The sequence below is a fragment of the Rhinolophus ferrumequinum genome, chromosome 12, assembly GCF_004115265.2.
Source record: "Rhinolophus ferrumequinum isolate MPI-CBG mRhiFer1 chromosome 12, mRhiFer1_v1.p, whole genome shotgun sequence".
NCBI lineage: Eukaryota > Metazoa > Chordata > Mammalia > Chiroptera > Rhinolophidae > Rhinolophus > Rhinolophus ferrumequinum.
In genome coordinates this window covers 30,152,685-30,169,344 of record NC_046295.1, presented here as the reverse complement: position 1 = coordinate 30,169,344, position 16,660 = coordinate 30,152,685, and the positions used below count along the sequence as shown (strand labels likewise).

Below are 16,660 nucleotides of genomic sequence, written 5' to 3'. Positions count from 1 at the left end.
GATGGCCATGAGCCATGAGCCCAGACAAGCTGGCGAGGGCCAAGAAATGGATTCTCCCCGAGAGCCTCCAGAAAGCAATGACCCTGCTGACACCTTGATTTTAGCCCAGTGCGACCCATTTTGGACTTGTGACCTGCTGGCCTGTACACATTTAAGCCATTAGCTTTGAGGTAATTTATTGTTGCAGTAATAGAGAACAAATACAGTATTCAATAGAAAGACAGCCTTGTGAACAGGTGATTAGTCGTAACGCTTAGCGGTTTAGCATTTCCCTCGTGGCTGTTAGGTATGCTGCATTTTCAGTGTCACCTCTCAATTTCAGGCATTGTTCTCACTGCCTTTTTCTGTCTTTCTAGCTCATAGCCTCTAGTTCCTGGACTTCAGCAGTCCTTGAACCTCACGGTGACTTGGGATGCAGTAACGCTCCAAACATTTCATTGTCTCCCTCCCCTCTTGTACTTCTCTTTTTAGCTACTACATTCCTTTGCATACACTCCCCACCCCCTTGCCACTTTCTGATTTTTTATTCTCCCTTCGCTTAACTTGACCCTAGTAAATCCAACTATCTGTACTCTGTACCTGCACCCTGTAGCTGATTATGGCTGTGGAGAAACACCCAATATGTAGATTGCTCTTGCTTTCAATTTGTAACTAAGTGAGTCCTCAGCCGTGCCAGTAATTCATATTACCATCGTCCCTTCACTCTACCACTCCCCTGGGTGACAGTTTTACACCTTCCATCACCTGAAACTTCCCCATCTCCTCCCCAATCCTCACTCTCACTTCACAAACTCACTTCATATTTCACTGAGAAATAGGAAGCATCAGTAGAGGTCTACAAGCTTCCACCTCCATCATGTCTATACTCTCTCTGCTCTTACCTAAAGCCATCCCCTCTCGTGCACACAGGATCCCACTTCCGGTAACTCATCCCTTTCTCCCACATCACCAGTGTTCCCCTCTAGATGGTTCTCATTATCATCCATATAAGCTTTTACTTCTTCCATTGTCAAATAAACAGAAAACCTCTCTCGATCTTTCTTCTCCACCAGCTCCCTCCCTGTTTCACCAGCATGATCAGTTGATCGCTGCCTCCCGCTGGAAGCATCGTCCTCACTTTGCTTCTAGAATCCTGCACTCTCCTGCTTTTCCTCCTACTTTACTGGCCGCTTCTTTTCGTGCCACAGAATTCAGAATGGAGGCCTCCTCCTTATCCTACCTAACTCATTGGTAATCGCATCCTGTCTTCTAGCTTCAGTAGTTTTATGTAGTATCTAGTCATTGATGGCTTGTACCTTTCTCTGTTGAGCTCAGCCTCCCCCGTGAGGTGCAGCTCCATCTGGCACCTTCTTGAGCAGCATGTCCAGGGGATACCTCGAATTCACCCTGTCTCAAACTGAATTCCAAATCTTCTCCTACAAGCTTCCTTATTTCCAGACCTTCCAGCTTCTGAGGCCAAACATTTTAGAGTTAGATTTGATGCTTTTCTTTTTCTCATACCCCATATCTGTCTGACAGTAATTCCTGTCTTGTCTAACTTTTAAAATGAATCGAGAATCCTGGTCACTTCTTAATCACTTCTGCTGATATTACCAAGAGTAATCTCCATTATTACCTCTCTCCTGGATTAAGGCAGTAAGTAACCTGCTAACTGCTCTTCTCACGCGTACCCTTGAACCTCTCTCTTCTACTATCAACATAACAGTTGGAATGATCCATTTAAAATGTAAGTCAGATTCTGTCCTTGCTGTGCTTTAGCCCTACAATGGCTTTTCATCTCTGTCAGAGTAAAGTTGTTCCCTTTTTTCATGGCCTAGGAAGCCTTACCAGATATTCTTCCACTTACTTTCTGACCACCAGGATTTTCCAGCATCACCTTGCCCTAGATAACGCCATAGTCCACAAACATAGCACTTAACATCCTCTGCCATCTAAAATAACCTACTGAATTTAGTTTGTCTGCTCTCCCAACCAGAATGTAAGTTCATTGAGGGCAGATTCTTTGTCATTCACTGATGTTGCCCAGTGTCTAGAACATGGTGATTAACCAATATTTGTTGAGTGAATGTATGTTTTCACTTATAATACAAATTAGATGTGTGGGCATCTAAATGAGAGAAATCACTTGCTGGTGTAAAATTCATTGGAGCCTGTTCAGTTTCCATTCAGAAGATAACTGCAGGAAACCTGTCATTTAGTTTCCTAATTACTCAGAATTCATGCCAGCCGTGTCCTTCTGTGAGATCCTGCCCTCTCTCTAACCCTGATAAATGAGCACATCTCCAGGAATGGTTCATCTATGTTTTGTTGATCAGCACTTTGTAAGCTAGTTTTCCGTTAATGTGATTAATTACTCTTTGTTTTTCCCAGCTCAGACAGCCCTATTTATGGTTTTGCATTTCTGTTATGAACACGTCAGATAAATAAGGGTGTGGGGAGGGGTACTTCAATCCCATAATTTTCTGTAGCACTGAAAATTGGCTTTAGTGGCACTTATGGATATGTCAGCTAAAATGAGAGCTTCTTACGAGGCAGCTTGAGAATGTTGGTATTGGCATTTCTTTAACTGATGTTTTATAGAAGAGGCACTGGAACATGATTTCCCTCCACTACAAATAATGAACAACTGTGATCGCCGTATTATAACAATGTCCTTCTCACCATTGTTGTAATGTTGTGTCAGCACTTTGATTATAAAACACTCTTTTTCATGGTTTAATAATTGAGCCGTAAAAAAATCATTCTGTGTTGTAAATTGGTATACTAGCTGTTCATCTCAGTGGTGATTTTTTGTGAAATCGAAGTTTAAAAATACTTGGTTTTGCTAAAAGGGGACTTTGTGCATGATATTAGATGAGGAAAAGGGACCTCAGCAGGAAAGGTACAATGTTCAGAATATGACCTGAATTTATACTTTTTCATTCAGCTTTTAGCTGCCCTGACATGGTGGGGGAGGGGATACAACAGAATGGCTCTTTTAATGCTGTACTTGGGAGACAGGAATAACAGCTGCCTGTTGTAACAGGCGTTCAGTATATTTTTTGTTTTGTTTCAGGAAACATTGGTTGACTAGCAATACATCTAAATCTTTATAATAGTGAGTCATCTTATACTGTGTGTTATTGTTCCTGGAAAAGCATGCTCCTTAAATGTGAGCTAAAACACAGCTGGTAATGAGCACTGATTGTTTAATTTTATTTATTTTGTTCAGCAAGGCTGAACAATTTTGGTGTCTCCATCGGTTAGATTGGAAAGAAGTTTTGATACGCGGAAAGACTCTAGAAGACATCATGGGTGTCCATTTAAAATTTTCAAATCAGAGTAAAAAATTTTTTTAAAAAATAGGATAAATCTTCACAGTTATGTTAATTTAAATTGTACATATTTAATGGGAAAAGTTTTAATTTCTTTGTATGTCTTTGGCTTTTCTTTTTTTAATATTAAAGTACTGCATTTTATTAGGAAAGTTTCCTATTCCCAATACTCTCAGATTCTCAAATTACATTTTTTACAGAAAACTACTGGTACTGTTTGTCAATCGACCTTTCAGATCTTTTCTATGCATAAACTGATGTTATGTCTTGCTATTCTTGGGGTACCCAAATGGTATCACAGTTTATTTAACATGCTTTAGTGTTTTCATTTAATCTTACGTCGTATAATTCTTAGTAAGTCAGTATTTATGGATTTATTAGGTCGGTGCAAAAGCAATTGCGGTTTAAAAGGTTTTTAAAAAAATACAAAAACCGCAATTACTTTTGCACCAACCTAATACCATATCTTGTTCATTACTGTTTTAAATTTCAAGCTTGAATCTATTCTTACTGAAAAATTCAGACATTACAAATAAAATCTAAGTAACTGGTGATTCCAGTTCCTCCCAGAGGTAACTATTTTCTCTACTGTAAACAGAAATGAAATGATAGTCACTGTACATAGCTCCTTCTACATAGATACAAATATTTATCTAAGATAGATTCCAAGAAATAGAACTGGTGAGTCATAATTTACATGCATTTAAAATTTTGATTGATAATGCCAAATGCCTCTCCAAAGCCACTATAACAACCCACATACTACAAAACTATGTATTTTCTAATTTAAAAATCTGAAGTTATATTTCATTATTTTATTTTTCATTTCCTTTATTCTTAAAGTTGGGTATCTTTCATGTGTTTATTGGCAATGAGGAGTCTTTGAATATTTTTACCTATTTTTCGTAAGTGTGGGTTTTAAAAAAATATTTTCTGTTTTATATCAGAAATATTTTCTTATTTTATCATTTTGTGTTAATTTATTTGTATTGGTATTTTATTCTTTAGAATTTCAAAATTTTGATTTAGCCAAATTTTATTAATTTTTCCAATATGCCTCTTGTCTTTTAAATGTTATATTAAGAAGTCATATTTATCCTAAATTCATCAATATATTTGCTTGCAATTTCTTTTCATACTTATATAGTTCTATTTTGTTTTTGAGGTTAGGTCTGTAATTCAATTGGCATTTATTTTTATGAACCAGAGCGCCTCTCTCTCTCTCTCTCTCTCTCAGACACACTCTCAGACACACACACACACACACACACACACACACACACACACACACACACACACACACACACACACACACACCATTCAGTTGAATTCATTATTGAAGAGTTCATGGTATTGACTTTTGATTATTCATTCAGCTCTATCTTTGTTTTCTAATTCTCTCTTCAACAAAGAGTAGTCTGCTGTTTAACATATCCTGTAAATTTTAAATTTCAGTTATTCTTTTTTTGGTTATAGAATTTCTATATAATTTTTTAAAATGTGATTTGTCATTTATTTATAGTTGCTTACTTACATTCTTAATACCCACATTAGTTTTTAAACATGTTAAAATGTTTATTTTACATCTTGTGTCTGAGATCATTATGCATCTAATTCTACTGTCTGTTTTTTCTGCTCCTCAAACCCATATTTTCTTGAATGTTTTTTGAGTTTTTGAGTTCTGATTGTGAGCTTATATTCCTTAGAACAATATTTGTGAATTTTTTGAGGCCTTTGTTATAATAGGTGGTTTTTGAAAATTGCAATTTTCACTTTTACATGACCACAATCCACTTTCCAATAATATCATCCTACTTCATGAACAATGTAAGAATGTTACACTATAATTTCATTAATTCCCTTTCCCTTTGTGGTCTTATCTTACATTTTATTTCTATATACACTATACTCCACAGTATTGTTATTTTTGTTTGAAAGAGTCAAGTCTTTCAATGAAACTTACAGTGTCTCTTGCTCTGTCTCTTTGTCTCTTCATTCTCATTCTCTTTTATGTGTTTGTTTTGGATATACTAAAAATTCATTTTATATTTACTCTCTTTTGATGTTCTTTATTCCTTCCTGCCAATCCATTGTTTGAGTTGGTATAATTTGTCTTCATTCTGAAGGTTTTTTTTTTGTGGGGGGTGATGGGTATTTTGTTATAGTGTGAATCTCCTGGAAACAAATTCTCTTCAATTTTTGTCTATGAGAGTTTTCTGTTTTGTTTTCATTTTCAAAGGATATTTTCTCTGGAAGTAGAATTCTAGGTTGCCAGCTTTTTTCTTTTCAGTATTTTATAGATATTATTACATTGCCATTTGCCGCCACTATTTCTGGTTAGATTTCTGGTGTAATTTATACTTGTGCAGTTATTGACTGAATTGTCTTTTTTGTTTTGCTTTTAAAATATGTTTGTTATATTTGTTTTTCAGAATTCTGACTGCTATGTATTTAGGTGTGTTTTCTTTGTATTTATCTGCTTAAGTTTGTTGGGCATCTTGGATTTGTGGGGTGATATATTTTATCAGTTTTGGAAAGTTCTCTGCTATTATCTCTTCAAATATTTTTACCCATTCTGTCTTTTCTCTTCTTGGACTCCAATTATACATAAATTAAACAGGTTGTTATTTTCCTTTAGATCTCTGTTCATTCTTATAACTGCTCTTTTCTTATATTTCCTATTTATGTCTTAAAGTCACTGAACTTTTACTCTGCCAAAGTATTTTTTGAAATCTGTCTACTGAATACACCATTTCTGATGTTATATTTTTCTCATTTCTACCATTTTTGTTTGCTTTCTAAATAGTTCCCATGACTTTGCTAAAGTTTTCCTATCTCTTCATTAAGTTGTTGTCTATCTTTTTCATTAGGTCCTTTAGCATTTTGAACATACTAATTTAAAACTCTGATAATTCCAATATCTTATCCATCTTTGTTCTGATTTTATTTCCTTTCTTGATCATAAATCATATTTTCTTGCTTTTTTGTGTACCCTGTACATTTTTTGAGTGTGTGATTGTAGCAAATGAAGTGAATATATGTGTTTCGAGAAAGGGCATGCCTTATCAGGTTTCTAGAGTAGTAGTGAAGTCAATCTGATTTGTATTTGAGATTTGTTGCAGTTTCAGTTAGATTCACTCTACTCTGGTTTCAGATGTTTTAAGGGTGGGATCAGGACTTTCCCTCAGCAGTGTCTGTTCTCTGAGCACTGTGGAGACTCTAGCATATGTCTGCTTTTCGTAGCTGAGTTGGCAGCTTTGAAAGATCTCTCCTTGCATTAGAACTTAGCTGCCTGGATTTTGGGTTCCTGGAGAGTTTTCTTTCAGTTCTGTTTCTTGTTTTTTTGTACCTCAATAGAATTATTAGTGACAGATCCATATTTTTTTCCTTTGTGTTAACCAAAGAAAAGATTCAGGCGGTTGTAAAGAACCAAAAGCATTTATTTGAACAAAAAGAGATGCAACTCTGGAGGCACAGATTCAGGTAACAACTTAAATTGTGCTCCAAAGAGAACCAACGAAAGGCAGGGTTATTTAGTGGCGAAATTTGTATGTGTGGATCCTGTTTTGCTCCTCCACGCAAATGATGCATTCTGGCAAAGTTAACAGGGATTGGTTAATTCCAGTATGCACATAGAGGAGGCAAAAACTACAAGGAGGATGTAAAGTCTGTATATGTCCATGCAGTGTTGTTGTTCCAGAATGTTTATGCCTTGGCTTTGAGCTGAGTTTAGCAAGAGGTTCTCCTGACTGTATTTTAAGTGACTCTCTCAGCAATGCTTATTCCATTTTATCTTCTCCGTTATCACCTGCTAAACCACTGCACTTGGCTTATCCACTGGCATTGTTATATGGAAGTTGTCTAGTGCCACAGTTAACCTTTTTTACATATTTAATCATGTTCTTGTATTTATTGTGTGTTTATGGAATGCTGTACATTTATTAACTAATTTAGGGAAGTAGTATTTCCCCCCTTTTACAAATAAGATATCTGAGGCACAGAGGGTAAGTAACTGGCCCACGATCATACCACTAGTAAATGGCACGACTGTAATTTGAACCCTGGCTATCTGCATTTTGTTAAACACTATAACATAGCTTGGTTCTCTGGTTTTATGGTGCATCTTCTCAGTTAAATTGGATTTATCTAGCCTGAGGTTAGATTGATCAGACTGACTAAAACGTTGCTTTTGCCTGAAACAGTATCATTTTTGAAGGATAAGGTGGAGATAAATTTAATGGCCTCATACCAATGAGTTTGATTAGCTAGATAATGAAACAAATGGGAATGCAGATTGTTATATAATCTATGCTGCTTGGTAACACAATTTGTTATGATATGTGTTCTTTTGGGTGGATTGGTTTTAAAAATGAATTCTTACTTATTTATAGAAAAGATAAAATGGGGACTTGGTTATGCCCTTATCATTATCTTCCTTATAGTATGGTTAAGTACACATGGGTCTTCTCCCTTTCTCAAGGGAGCTCTAAGATGCTCAGTCTCCTGTTTATTTTGACATTCTGCTTTGATACCTTGTGCCTTGCCTTGTACTAGAGGCAGAGGATGCTGGAGAAAAAGAGCGTGGACAGAGACATGGTCAGGCATGGTTCACCTGAGCTTGAACCCCATTTGTTCCCTTTGCTGGTTGGTTAGGGGTTAGAAAATTATAGCCTGTGTGTCAACTCCAGCTCACTGACTACTGTAAATAACATTGTTATTGGAATACACCCTCATCCATTTGTTTACATATTGCCTTACAATGGCAGAGTTGGTTGTTGTACCCACTCTATAGTTGTGCAAAGCCTAAATTAGTAAATATCTGGCCATTTACAGAAAAAGTTTTGTGGCCCTGGATTGAATGATTTTAGGCAAGTTACTTAATCTCTTGAATCTTAGTTTTCTCATCTATGAAGTGGGATGTCAGTTACTCAATAAGTTTGTATTAAGGGAGGGAGGTAAAGTATGTCCTGTTTCTGGCATGGTATCCAGAATGAATTAGGCCTTTAATATAGTCTCTATTCTCCTAATAGAAGAATTTTTATTATTGATAACCAATTTAATGAATCAGTTGCCCTGAAGGATACTTCCTACTTTCTCATCCAGTTCTTTCACTGAATTTAAAGATAACGATAAACTAGTAGTACAATTAGTATATGTGTGTCAACCTTTATGTTCATCAGGCGTTGCATGGATTCTTAAGAAAATTTGTGCTGCTTTTCAAGTAAGGGTTAACCTATTAAGTTTTAGATTCATTAATTTTGTTCTCTGACAATAAAGTACTTTTTAAACAAAAGAAAGAAAGGTTTAAAGTTATCCTACCTGATATTGCCTTCTGTTGGGCTATGAACATAGACATTTAGTCAAATTCATTTACAAATGAATGGACAAGTTGAATCTTTGTGTTTTATACCAGATCTGCTAGTTTGACCCATATGAGGGATGGTGATTCAAAAAAAAAAAAAAAAAAGATGTAACTGGACATGAGTTTTTCCTTTTCTATTTATTTTTTTCAAAGTTAAGTGAATTATATAAATAGCTTTACCTGGCCATGAATGTTTTTGATTATTACTAAGAAATACGATTTCTGAAGTAAATCATGGCAAAGATAACTTCATGTCAAATCATTGTTTTTTAACTCCACGTTACTGGAGCCTGTAGCTTCCTTTCTTTAGTGTCCCAGTATGTGAAAATGATTTTTGTAATTTTTTAATCCTTTGGTAATGGTTTTACTTTGCCCTGTTTTGCCATATTTTTTCGTTTATTTAACAAATTATTATGGAAGATGTACTCTGTGGGGTATCATAATATAGAAAGAGTAACCTGAGAGATATTCTCACAACACTCATTGAGTTTATCGTATAGTGAGGACAGAAAAAAGAATTCAACAAATAATTGACAAGAGTAATGAGAGAAATAACTGAGCCAGGGGATTAGGAGATGTCAAGGGTTTGTTTAGTTTAATTGATGAAGAATGGAGCGCTGTGTGCCTGATGTGTTTGGGTGCAGAGGAAACCTCATGGACAGTCCCTGGGGTGTCTAAGCATGGAGAGTAGTGCCAAATGAAGGGTGACAAGGTTATGGCCTGATGATTCTGGACCTTCTAAGCCACGTTAAATACTGAGAAGCATTAGAACCCATTCTGGTAGATTCCACACTGACTGTGGAGTGGCATTAGCAGCAGTTTAGGTCTGATGAAGAATGCTGGTGGTATCAACTAAGATGACAGCAGTGATAATGGAGAGGAGAGGTTGGATTTGGGGGTGGGATTGACAGAACTCAATTGATTAGAGCTAAAGTGAGAGGAAAATTATGTCTTCCAGCATGAGCTAGAATGGGTGGTTGATACCACTGATGGGAAACAGTGGGAGAGCACAGGCTTGAGAAGAAGATGTGAGTTCAGATTTGCACACGTGTTTGAGATGCCTGTGGAGCTGTCATTCAGACATCTTAGGAGATAAATGTTTGAGGCATTGGCCTTTTGAGAATCAGGGTAGTAGATGAGATGCTCAACAAGCATGTATGGACAGAGAAGTGAATAGGACCTATTACAGAAATTATAGTGTTTGAGGAGCATGAAAGAGAGAAGCCTGTTAAAAGGAGCTGAGGATCAGCTAGAGATGGAGCGGGACAATGAGGAGAGTGTGGGGTCATGGAAACCAGGGTCGTGATCAACAGTGTTGAATGCTGCTAAGAGGTCAGGCAAACCAAGGACTTGGAATCGTCTGTTAGCTTTTGTGACATGGATGTCACTGGTGATCCAAGAAAAACCTTGTTTCATACTGTAGTAGGTGGGAGTCTTCTAAACTCCATTTAAAATCTTAAACCTACACATTCTGCTTTAGAGGACTGTTTCCTCCTGTTGCAGTCTCACCCTGCAACTAACTTGTGTACCTGCTAATGATCCTATCAGGTGCTTTAAAGCAGCTTCCATGCTGCTTTGCTGTATTTAACTCTGCTAACTCGTCCCTTTAGGCTCTTCTCTCTGCCAGTTTCATTAATCAGACATCTCATTCTCTCTGCATCTGAGCGCCTCACTCTCCACAGCTCCCCTTTGTTGCAGTCCCACTTTAATACCTACATCTTTTTATGTACAGTTGTGACCTCCTGTTTTGTTTTCATTTTCATCTCCCCACATAGAGGGTGTATTAAATTACTGAAAAATACTTCAAGTCAGTAATGTTTTATGAAATTATTATTGAATACTTTGTATATTATTGAGTAACTTGAATTATTGCAATTCTCATTTTCAATATTTGGAATTTGAAATTTTCCTTTCATTGTGCTTCATCAGAACAAGTTATTTTAAAGGCCTCTGGAGTATGGTTTTGTGGTATGGATAGACAAAATTTTCTGTTGCGTTATCTCCTTGAGCTGGGTTTATTATAGATTCAAATGTATATGCACAGGGCAGCTTTTGCTACTCTAAACCATGAATATTCACCTAGGAAATTTCAAATAGACGTGCAGAGACTTTGCGGACACAAAACCATTGGACATCTCTGGTTGTTTGCCTTTTCTGCTGCCTATTAGGAGTTAATACAGATATGTTGGTTCTCTTCAGTTGTTTATTACTGTTCTCCTTGGAAAACTAAAAGCTATGGAGCTTGACACTCTATTATTAATAGTTGATACCTTAGAAGGATTCCCTGTAAAGCTAGGCAAAACTGTCAAAATTAATTAACGGAGAGAAGAGCACCTTGGAGAACAGATAAAGAATTTTATATATACAACTTGGAGCCGGGGGGAAGTAGCCTATAACTATTTTTTAAAAAATATATTAATGAAGTAAATTGGAGGACAAGCTTGAGGTTGAAAATAAAAACATTACTGAAGTATATAATAAAAAGTTCTAGGTCAACAAAAGACATTGCATTGTTTTCTGGCCCTATTTTTTAATGGACTTTTTCATAGGATTGTAGTGAGAAATGAAGAATAAAGTCTGTATTTGTAGTACAGGGAGTCATCTTGGAGTGAAAAAGTCTGTGCCAATCTAAGGCACATAAAAATGCCAAAAATATAAACTTATGAGGGAAGATAAAGATAAACATAAACATGTCATAGCACTGTTTTCTGGGGCTGGATAGCCTGGGTTTGTCAGAACATTTTTCCAACACCGTTTGCCCACAGAAAAACCCAAATGATACGTTTGTGATCTCTCGTTGGGCTTCAGCTTCCTTTGACAGGCTTCTCTTTCATGCTCCTTAAACACTGTAATTTCTGTAATAGACCCTATTCACCTCTCTATCCACATCTTTTAAAAAGAGCTTCCTGCTTATCCTGATATCAGAACAAAGTCTGCCAGTTCTCTATTTTTCAGCCATTGTGTATACCTGAGTGGATTCCCAGAGCACAAAAGAACCCAGTTATGTTCTCTGTTCTAGAATTCTAGTTCATACCTCTCCAGACTACCAAGTTCTCTGTGTCACAGCTTTCCTCCAAAGGGGCAGTTCAACATGATACCAGGGTAATGGCGGTTTCCTCTAGGGGATATATATGCACACACTTTTTTTTTTTTTTTTTTTTTAAGAAGGCTTATCTCTGAGCAGTTCAATAGGGAAAGGAAAAGGAGAGGTGGGAAGATGAAAGGACATCCCTTATTAAACTGCTCAGAGATAGGCCTTCATGAAATTCTTGATGGTTTCATTTTAAAATAAAAAAATTAGAATTTATGGGAATATTTAGATAAATAGTAATGGTTTTTATTTTATGTTTCTGGTAATAACAGCGCGGTGTTTTTCCTCCCCTAGGAATGCTGTCTCTGCAATCTGAGAGGGGGCGCTCTTAAGGAAACCAAGGACAAGAAGTAAGTAACAGGTTAATGTGCTGAATCTCATCGTTTCCTTCTCCTCTCTAGAGTGGTCGTGCCGTTGGGTGGCCGTTTGCATTACCTCTCATTGTACACGTTGTTCCAAGGGTTGTGCTGTCCAGGTCCGAGGTTGGGATTTTATGCTTGTCTTCAGAGACTGTTACTGCCACCACATTCACCTCATCTGAACAAAGGGTTCTAAGTCCTGCTTCTGTTCTACGTCCTTGACACCATGAAAATAACCCCCCTTTTACTAACAATTTTTTAAATGAAGGCAGCCCATATCATCTAGGTGCCATTGGGATCCTAGTGTTTAATATGATGGATCCTATTAGTCTAATAAAAATAGTGTATGCCTGAAAACAGACAAAGCTGTTATCTTCCGAGAAATAAAATCAATCATGGTCATAACATTAAAACAAAACCATTTATTTGTAACACCAGCAAATTAACAAGAATGTGTACGTACTAAAATAGAAACACAAGGAGAAAACACTGATTTTAAGATTTAAAGGGGACAGTTGGAGAATATGAAAAGAGTTTTAAAAGAAGAATCGTAAGTGAACGTAAAGAAAGGTAATCTGGTTTTTATGGTGGTTGTTGAAATATATTTTTGCATGAATTTTATTTTCATGACTCAATTTTAATATTTAAAATTTGGCCAAAGCATTTTATAGGCTCCTGTGAAAATTGAAACATGTAGAAATAGTTTAGGCAGAGGTTTGAAACTGGCACTTGAGGGCCAAATTCAGCCCCAAGATGTTTTTATTTGACCGACCCACCATTTTATAAATTTGATCCAAATTTTAAAAGTTGAGAGGTTTTTGGATTAAAATCTAGATTTTTCATCTTTACTTGAAACATGATTGTGCATCTCTCTATGGCATTAACAGGGTGAGAGAGAACCTGGCCTATATGGGCACGCGCGCCCCAGGTTTCCATTATTTACCAGCTCACACTTATTTGTTTCCATCCTGCCTGGCCCCACAGGCACTGGATTTGGGACTCTGGGTGTAATGTAATGATGGAGTTTGCATAATTATGTGCATTGCACGTGTTTTTGATAGCTTTTCGGGAAGAATAAAGTCATTTACCATTCCTGTGTTGATAAAGTTTAGTCTAAGAAACTATTTTTGCTTAATTTGGGATCTTCCACTTTCACCGTCTTAGTTAATGTGATACTGAAAAGTATTGACTAGTTCTAGGATGTTGCACAGGTCATGAGACTATGACATGACTATGAGGTGACAGAGACGATAAGAACTTCTCTTCCCACTCTTGAGCTAGGACAAAAAGAAACATGTTTGCTGTAGAATCACAGGAGTTAGATATGAAAGAATGCCACTTTGGGGTTGATACTTGTCTTCTCTTCCTGTGGTCTTTACAGGCAGGATGGAGTCTTTGTTTGAGTGAAACACATATTTGACTTAAAAATAGGTTGGAGGATGTGATAGTCTTTTAAGATCTTTTTAAACCTCAAGAGTCTTTTATTTGTTTGGGGCATAATATTTATGAGAAACTTGATAGTGTTAATGGGGATGTTGTGATTTTTCTGGAGTAATTCAGAATTTGAAAGGAAATACTAAGGTTTAAGTAGGAAACAAAGGAACAAGCTAAATTTCATTTCTCCTTCTCTCTAGGTTCCTTTGATTATAGTAGGATTGCAATGACAATTTAATTACTTAATCAGTATTAGTTCTTTTAGAAAACTTTCGCTATTGTTCTAGTTCGCTTTATGATATTTGTATCATGTAAAAAGATTATATACAGTGCCCAGTTCATAAATTTTGTTAATTGAACTAATCTTTTGTCACATATTAATTAGCTTACATGTATTAAACACCTCTCTGTATTTCAGCATCAAATGGAATAGCAAGCCTACATTTTAGTATTTTGTCTATCAAGTGTAGGAAACTACATATATTGGTAGGATCGAGTCCTTGGTCTTCACCTAGTTTTTCATGTCACAGAGGTGGGCAGCTGTGGTATTGAATCCATCCAGGTATCATCTAATAGGTTTAAAATTCAAAGAGTAGTCTGTTTGTGATGAACTTAGGTGTTCAGCTTTCTTTCTCATCTGTGTGTTTCTCATCTGTGAGAATTGTATCACCTGGTTGAAGTATGAGGTATGTAAGTTTAGGGAACTCTTGTTTATGTTTAATGTCTCCTTTCCTGTAGGTGGGCCCATGTCATGTGCGCTGTCGCGGTCCCAGAAGTTCGATTCACTAATGTCCCAGAAAGGACACAGATAGATGTAGGCAAAATACCTTTACAGAGGTTAAAATTGGTGAGTGGCAAAGCTTCTTTTTTACCTCATAAAATAGTATTAATTTAAAGTTCTGAATATTTCTATTAATACATACGTTCCCAAGATAATTTTTCTCTTAGCTTCATTTTTTTTTATTCTACCCTTTTCTCCCTTTAGCTTAAGTTTACTTGTCTATACATACTCTTTTCCTGTTGTATTATAAGTATGTTTATAATCATCCTCAAATTCTGTTTGAAATAAGGCAAAGGAATACCACATTTCCTGGATTACTGTGAATTTTCAAATTATAGGCTATTTGGTGAGGTTTTTAAAAAATGAACCTGAACTATCTATCACTATTTAACTTATTTAGTTTCTCTGTCTCTTGCCTCTCTTTGGTTGGTCTTGATTTAGCAAAATACATCTAACCTGATTTCATCATCTCTTCACCAAGAGACTTGCAGAGAAATACAGAAACTATTATTACTACGAAGGGATTTACTTACAAATAGACACCAGTCACTTAATTTGCCAAACTCTTTGGCCAATGATCTTCTGACCTGCTTAGAGACTTTCATAAAAATCTTCTCACTGGCTGTCATTGTTAAGAGTATTTTTCATTGAAAAGCTAGGCCTTTAATGTCCTCAGCATTGAAATAACCTTGGAGTTCGACTAAATTGTGAGCCAACAGGTCATGAGGCCCTTATAGTTCATATTTAATGAGAATTTTCCCTAAAGTTAAATTGAATGACCTTAAAATACTGGAGCGTGTCTTACACATGGACTTTAATACCCCACAACTTCTTCGGTTCTTGTTATTTTTAACTTGAGGTCTTTCCACTATGGGATGTTTCAGGCACTTTAGCTTTAACTCTCTACCTGCCTATTATGTGTTTTGTTACTAGTCTCTTCTCCAACAAGGAGCTGGGAATACTTAGAATCTAGTCTGTTGTCTTTCCTTCTCACAGAAGGGAAAGTGAACACTTATTTCCCATTACAGCTCCGTCAAGTATTTCAAATTGCTAGAAAATATGTGGCCCTTTATGGAGCTGATGATTGCTCTTGGCAGATCCGAGTCTTGAGACCAGGATGTTCAGGATGTGCTAATGGAAGTATTGTGAATGAGACAGAAACGAATGGGCCTTTCAAATGGCCCTTTAAAGCTCACAGTGACTCTCCAAAAAGAGTAAAATTGTTGGGCTCCTGGACTTCCAAAAGAAAGCTTGAAATCTTATATCTTGGTCACCAATTTAAAAAGAAACACACCGATAAGAAATAAACAAAAACCATTTTCTAGAATTAGGACTATCAGGCAGAATTTTAAAAAATATTGAGTTCGCTATGTCAAAGAATTTAATATTTAGCGTGGCAAATACTAATAGATATCTCACATTTTTTTTCTGATTTATAAGTAATGTTTATTTGCAAAAATTCAGACACTACATTTAATAATCACCTTTGGTTCTCTTTTCTGAAAGATGACTTCTGTTATCCATTTCAACGCCACTCAGATTGAGTGGTCACTGCTCCTGGTGCTTCCCTTTAAGGACCTATATGCTGGCTCCTGTTGTCCATGAATGTTTCCTTAATGATGTGTTGTTATTCACACCAGTCCCAAATGGGTTTTTAGGGAGCAGCAGGAAGGGACAGCATGGGTCATTTCAATGCCATTCAGGAAGTTATATCTAGAAATTTGGTTTGATGCTTACATGGGAAAGTGGCAAAGCTTATTGTTTTCTTCACAATGCTATGTTTCACCTTGATTGTATATGTCACATATTCCTTATGGAATGTTTGCCATCCTTAAACAATTGGTACCTTTACAAGAGTACACCTTGACTGAATTTAAGATCACCTAAAGTCTATTTCAAATGACAATGTAGACCTGTTTGTTGACATACAGATGTCCATGACACATATTTGGGTGAAAATTGCAGGCTGTAGACCAGATTTTTTTCGGTTTTTAATGTAATTTTACATGCTTGGAGAATTTCTTTTTTTAATTTTTTAACTTTATTTTGAAATAATTTTAGATTTACAGAGTTACTGTATATTTTTCATCCTGCTTTCATTAATGTTATAATGTTAGCTCTTTACATAAGCGTAGTAAATTTGTCAAAACTAAGAAATCAACGTTGGTAATTCCTACTAACTAAACTAGAGAATTTATTTGGCTTTCTTTAATTTTTTCCGCTAAGGTCTTTTTTATGTGTTCCAAGATCTTACCTAGCGTGCCACATTGGGTTTAGTTGTTATAGATCTTCAAATCTGTGACAGTTTGTCATTCTTTC

General features: G+C 36.2%; 1 protein-coding gene across 6 annotated transcripts in view; it reads left to right on the top strand.

The window, feature by feature from the left end:
* Positions 1–16,660, top strand: part of KDM4C (lysine demethylase 4C) — a 347,582-nt gene that overhangs the window by 214,075 nt on the left and 116,847 nt on the right. For 5 of the 6 annotated variants that reach the window (XM_033123278.1, XM_033123280.1, XM_033123279.1 and 2 more), the window contains 2 exons: positions 12,062–12,117; positions 14,299–14,407. In XM_033123278.1, the coding sequence (XP_032979169.1) occupies positions 12,062–12,117; positions 14,299–14,407 (165 nt within the window). The remainder of the gene's footprint in view (positions 1–12,061; positions 12,118–14,298; positions 14,408–16,660) is intronic. The other variant, XR_004424679.1, reaches the window with a different exon arrangement.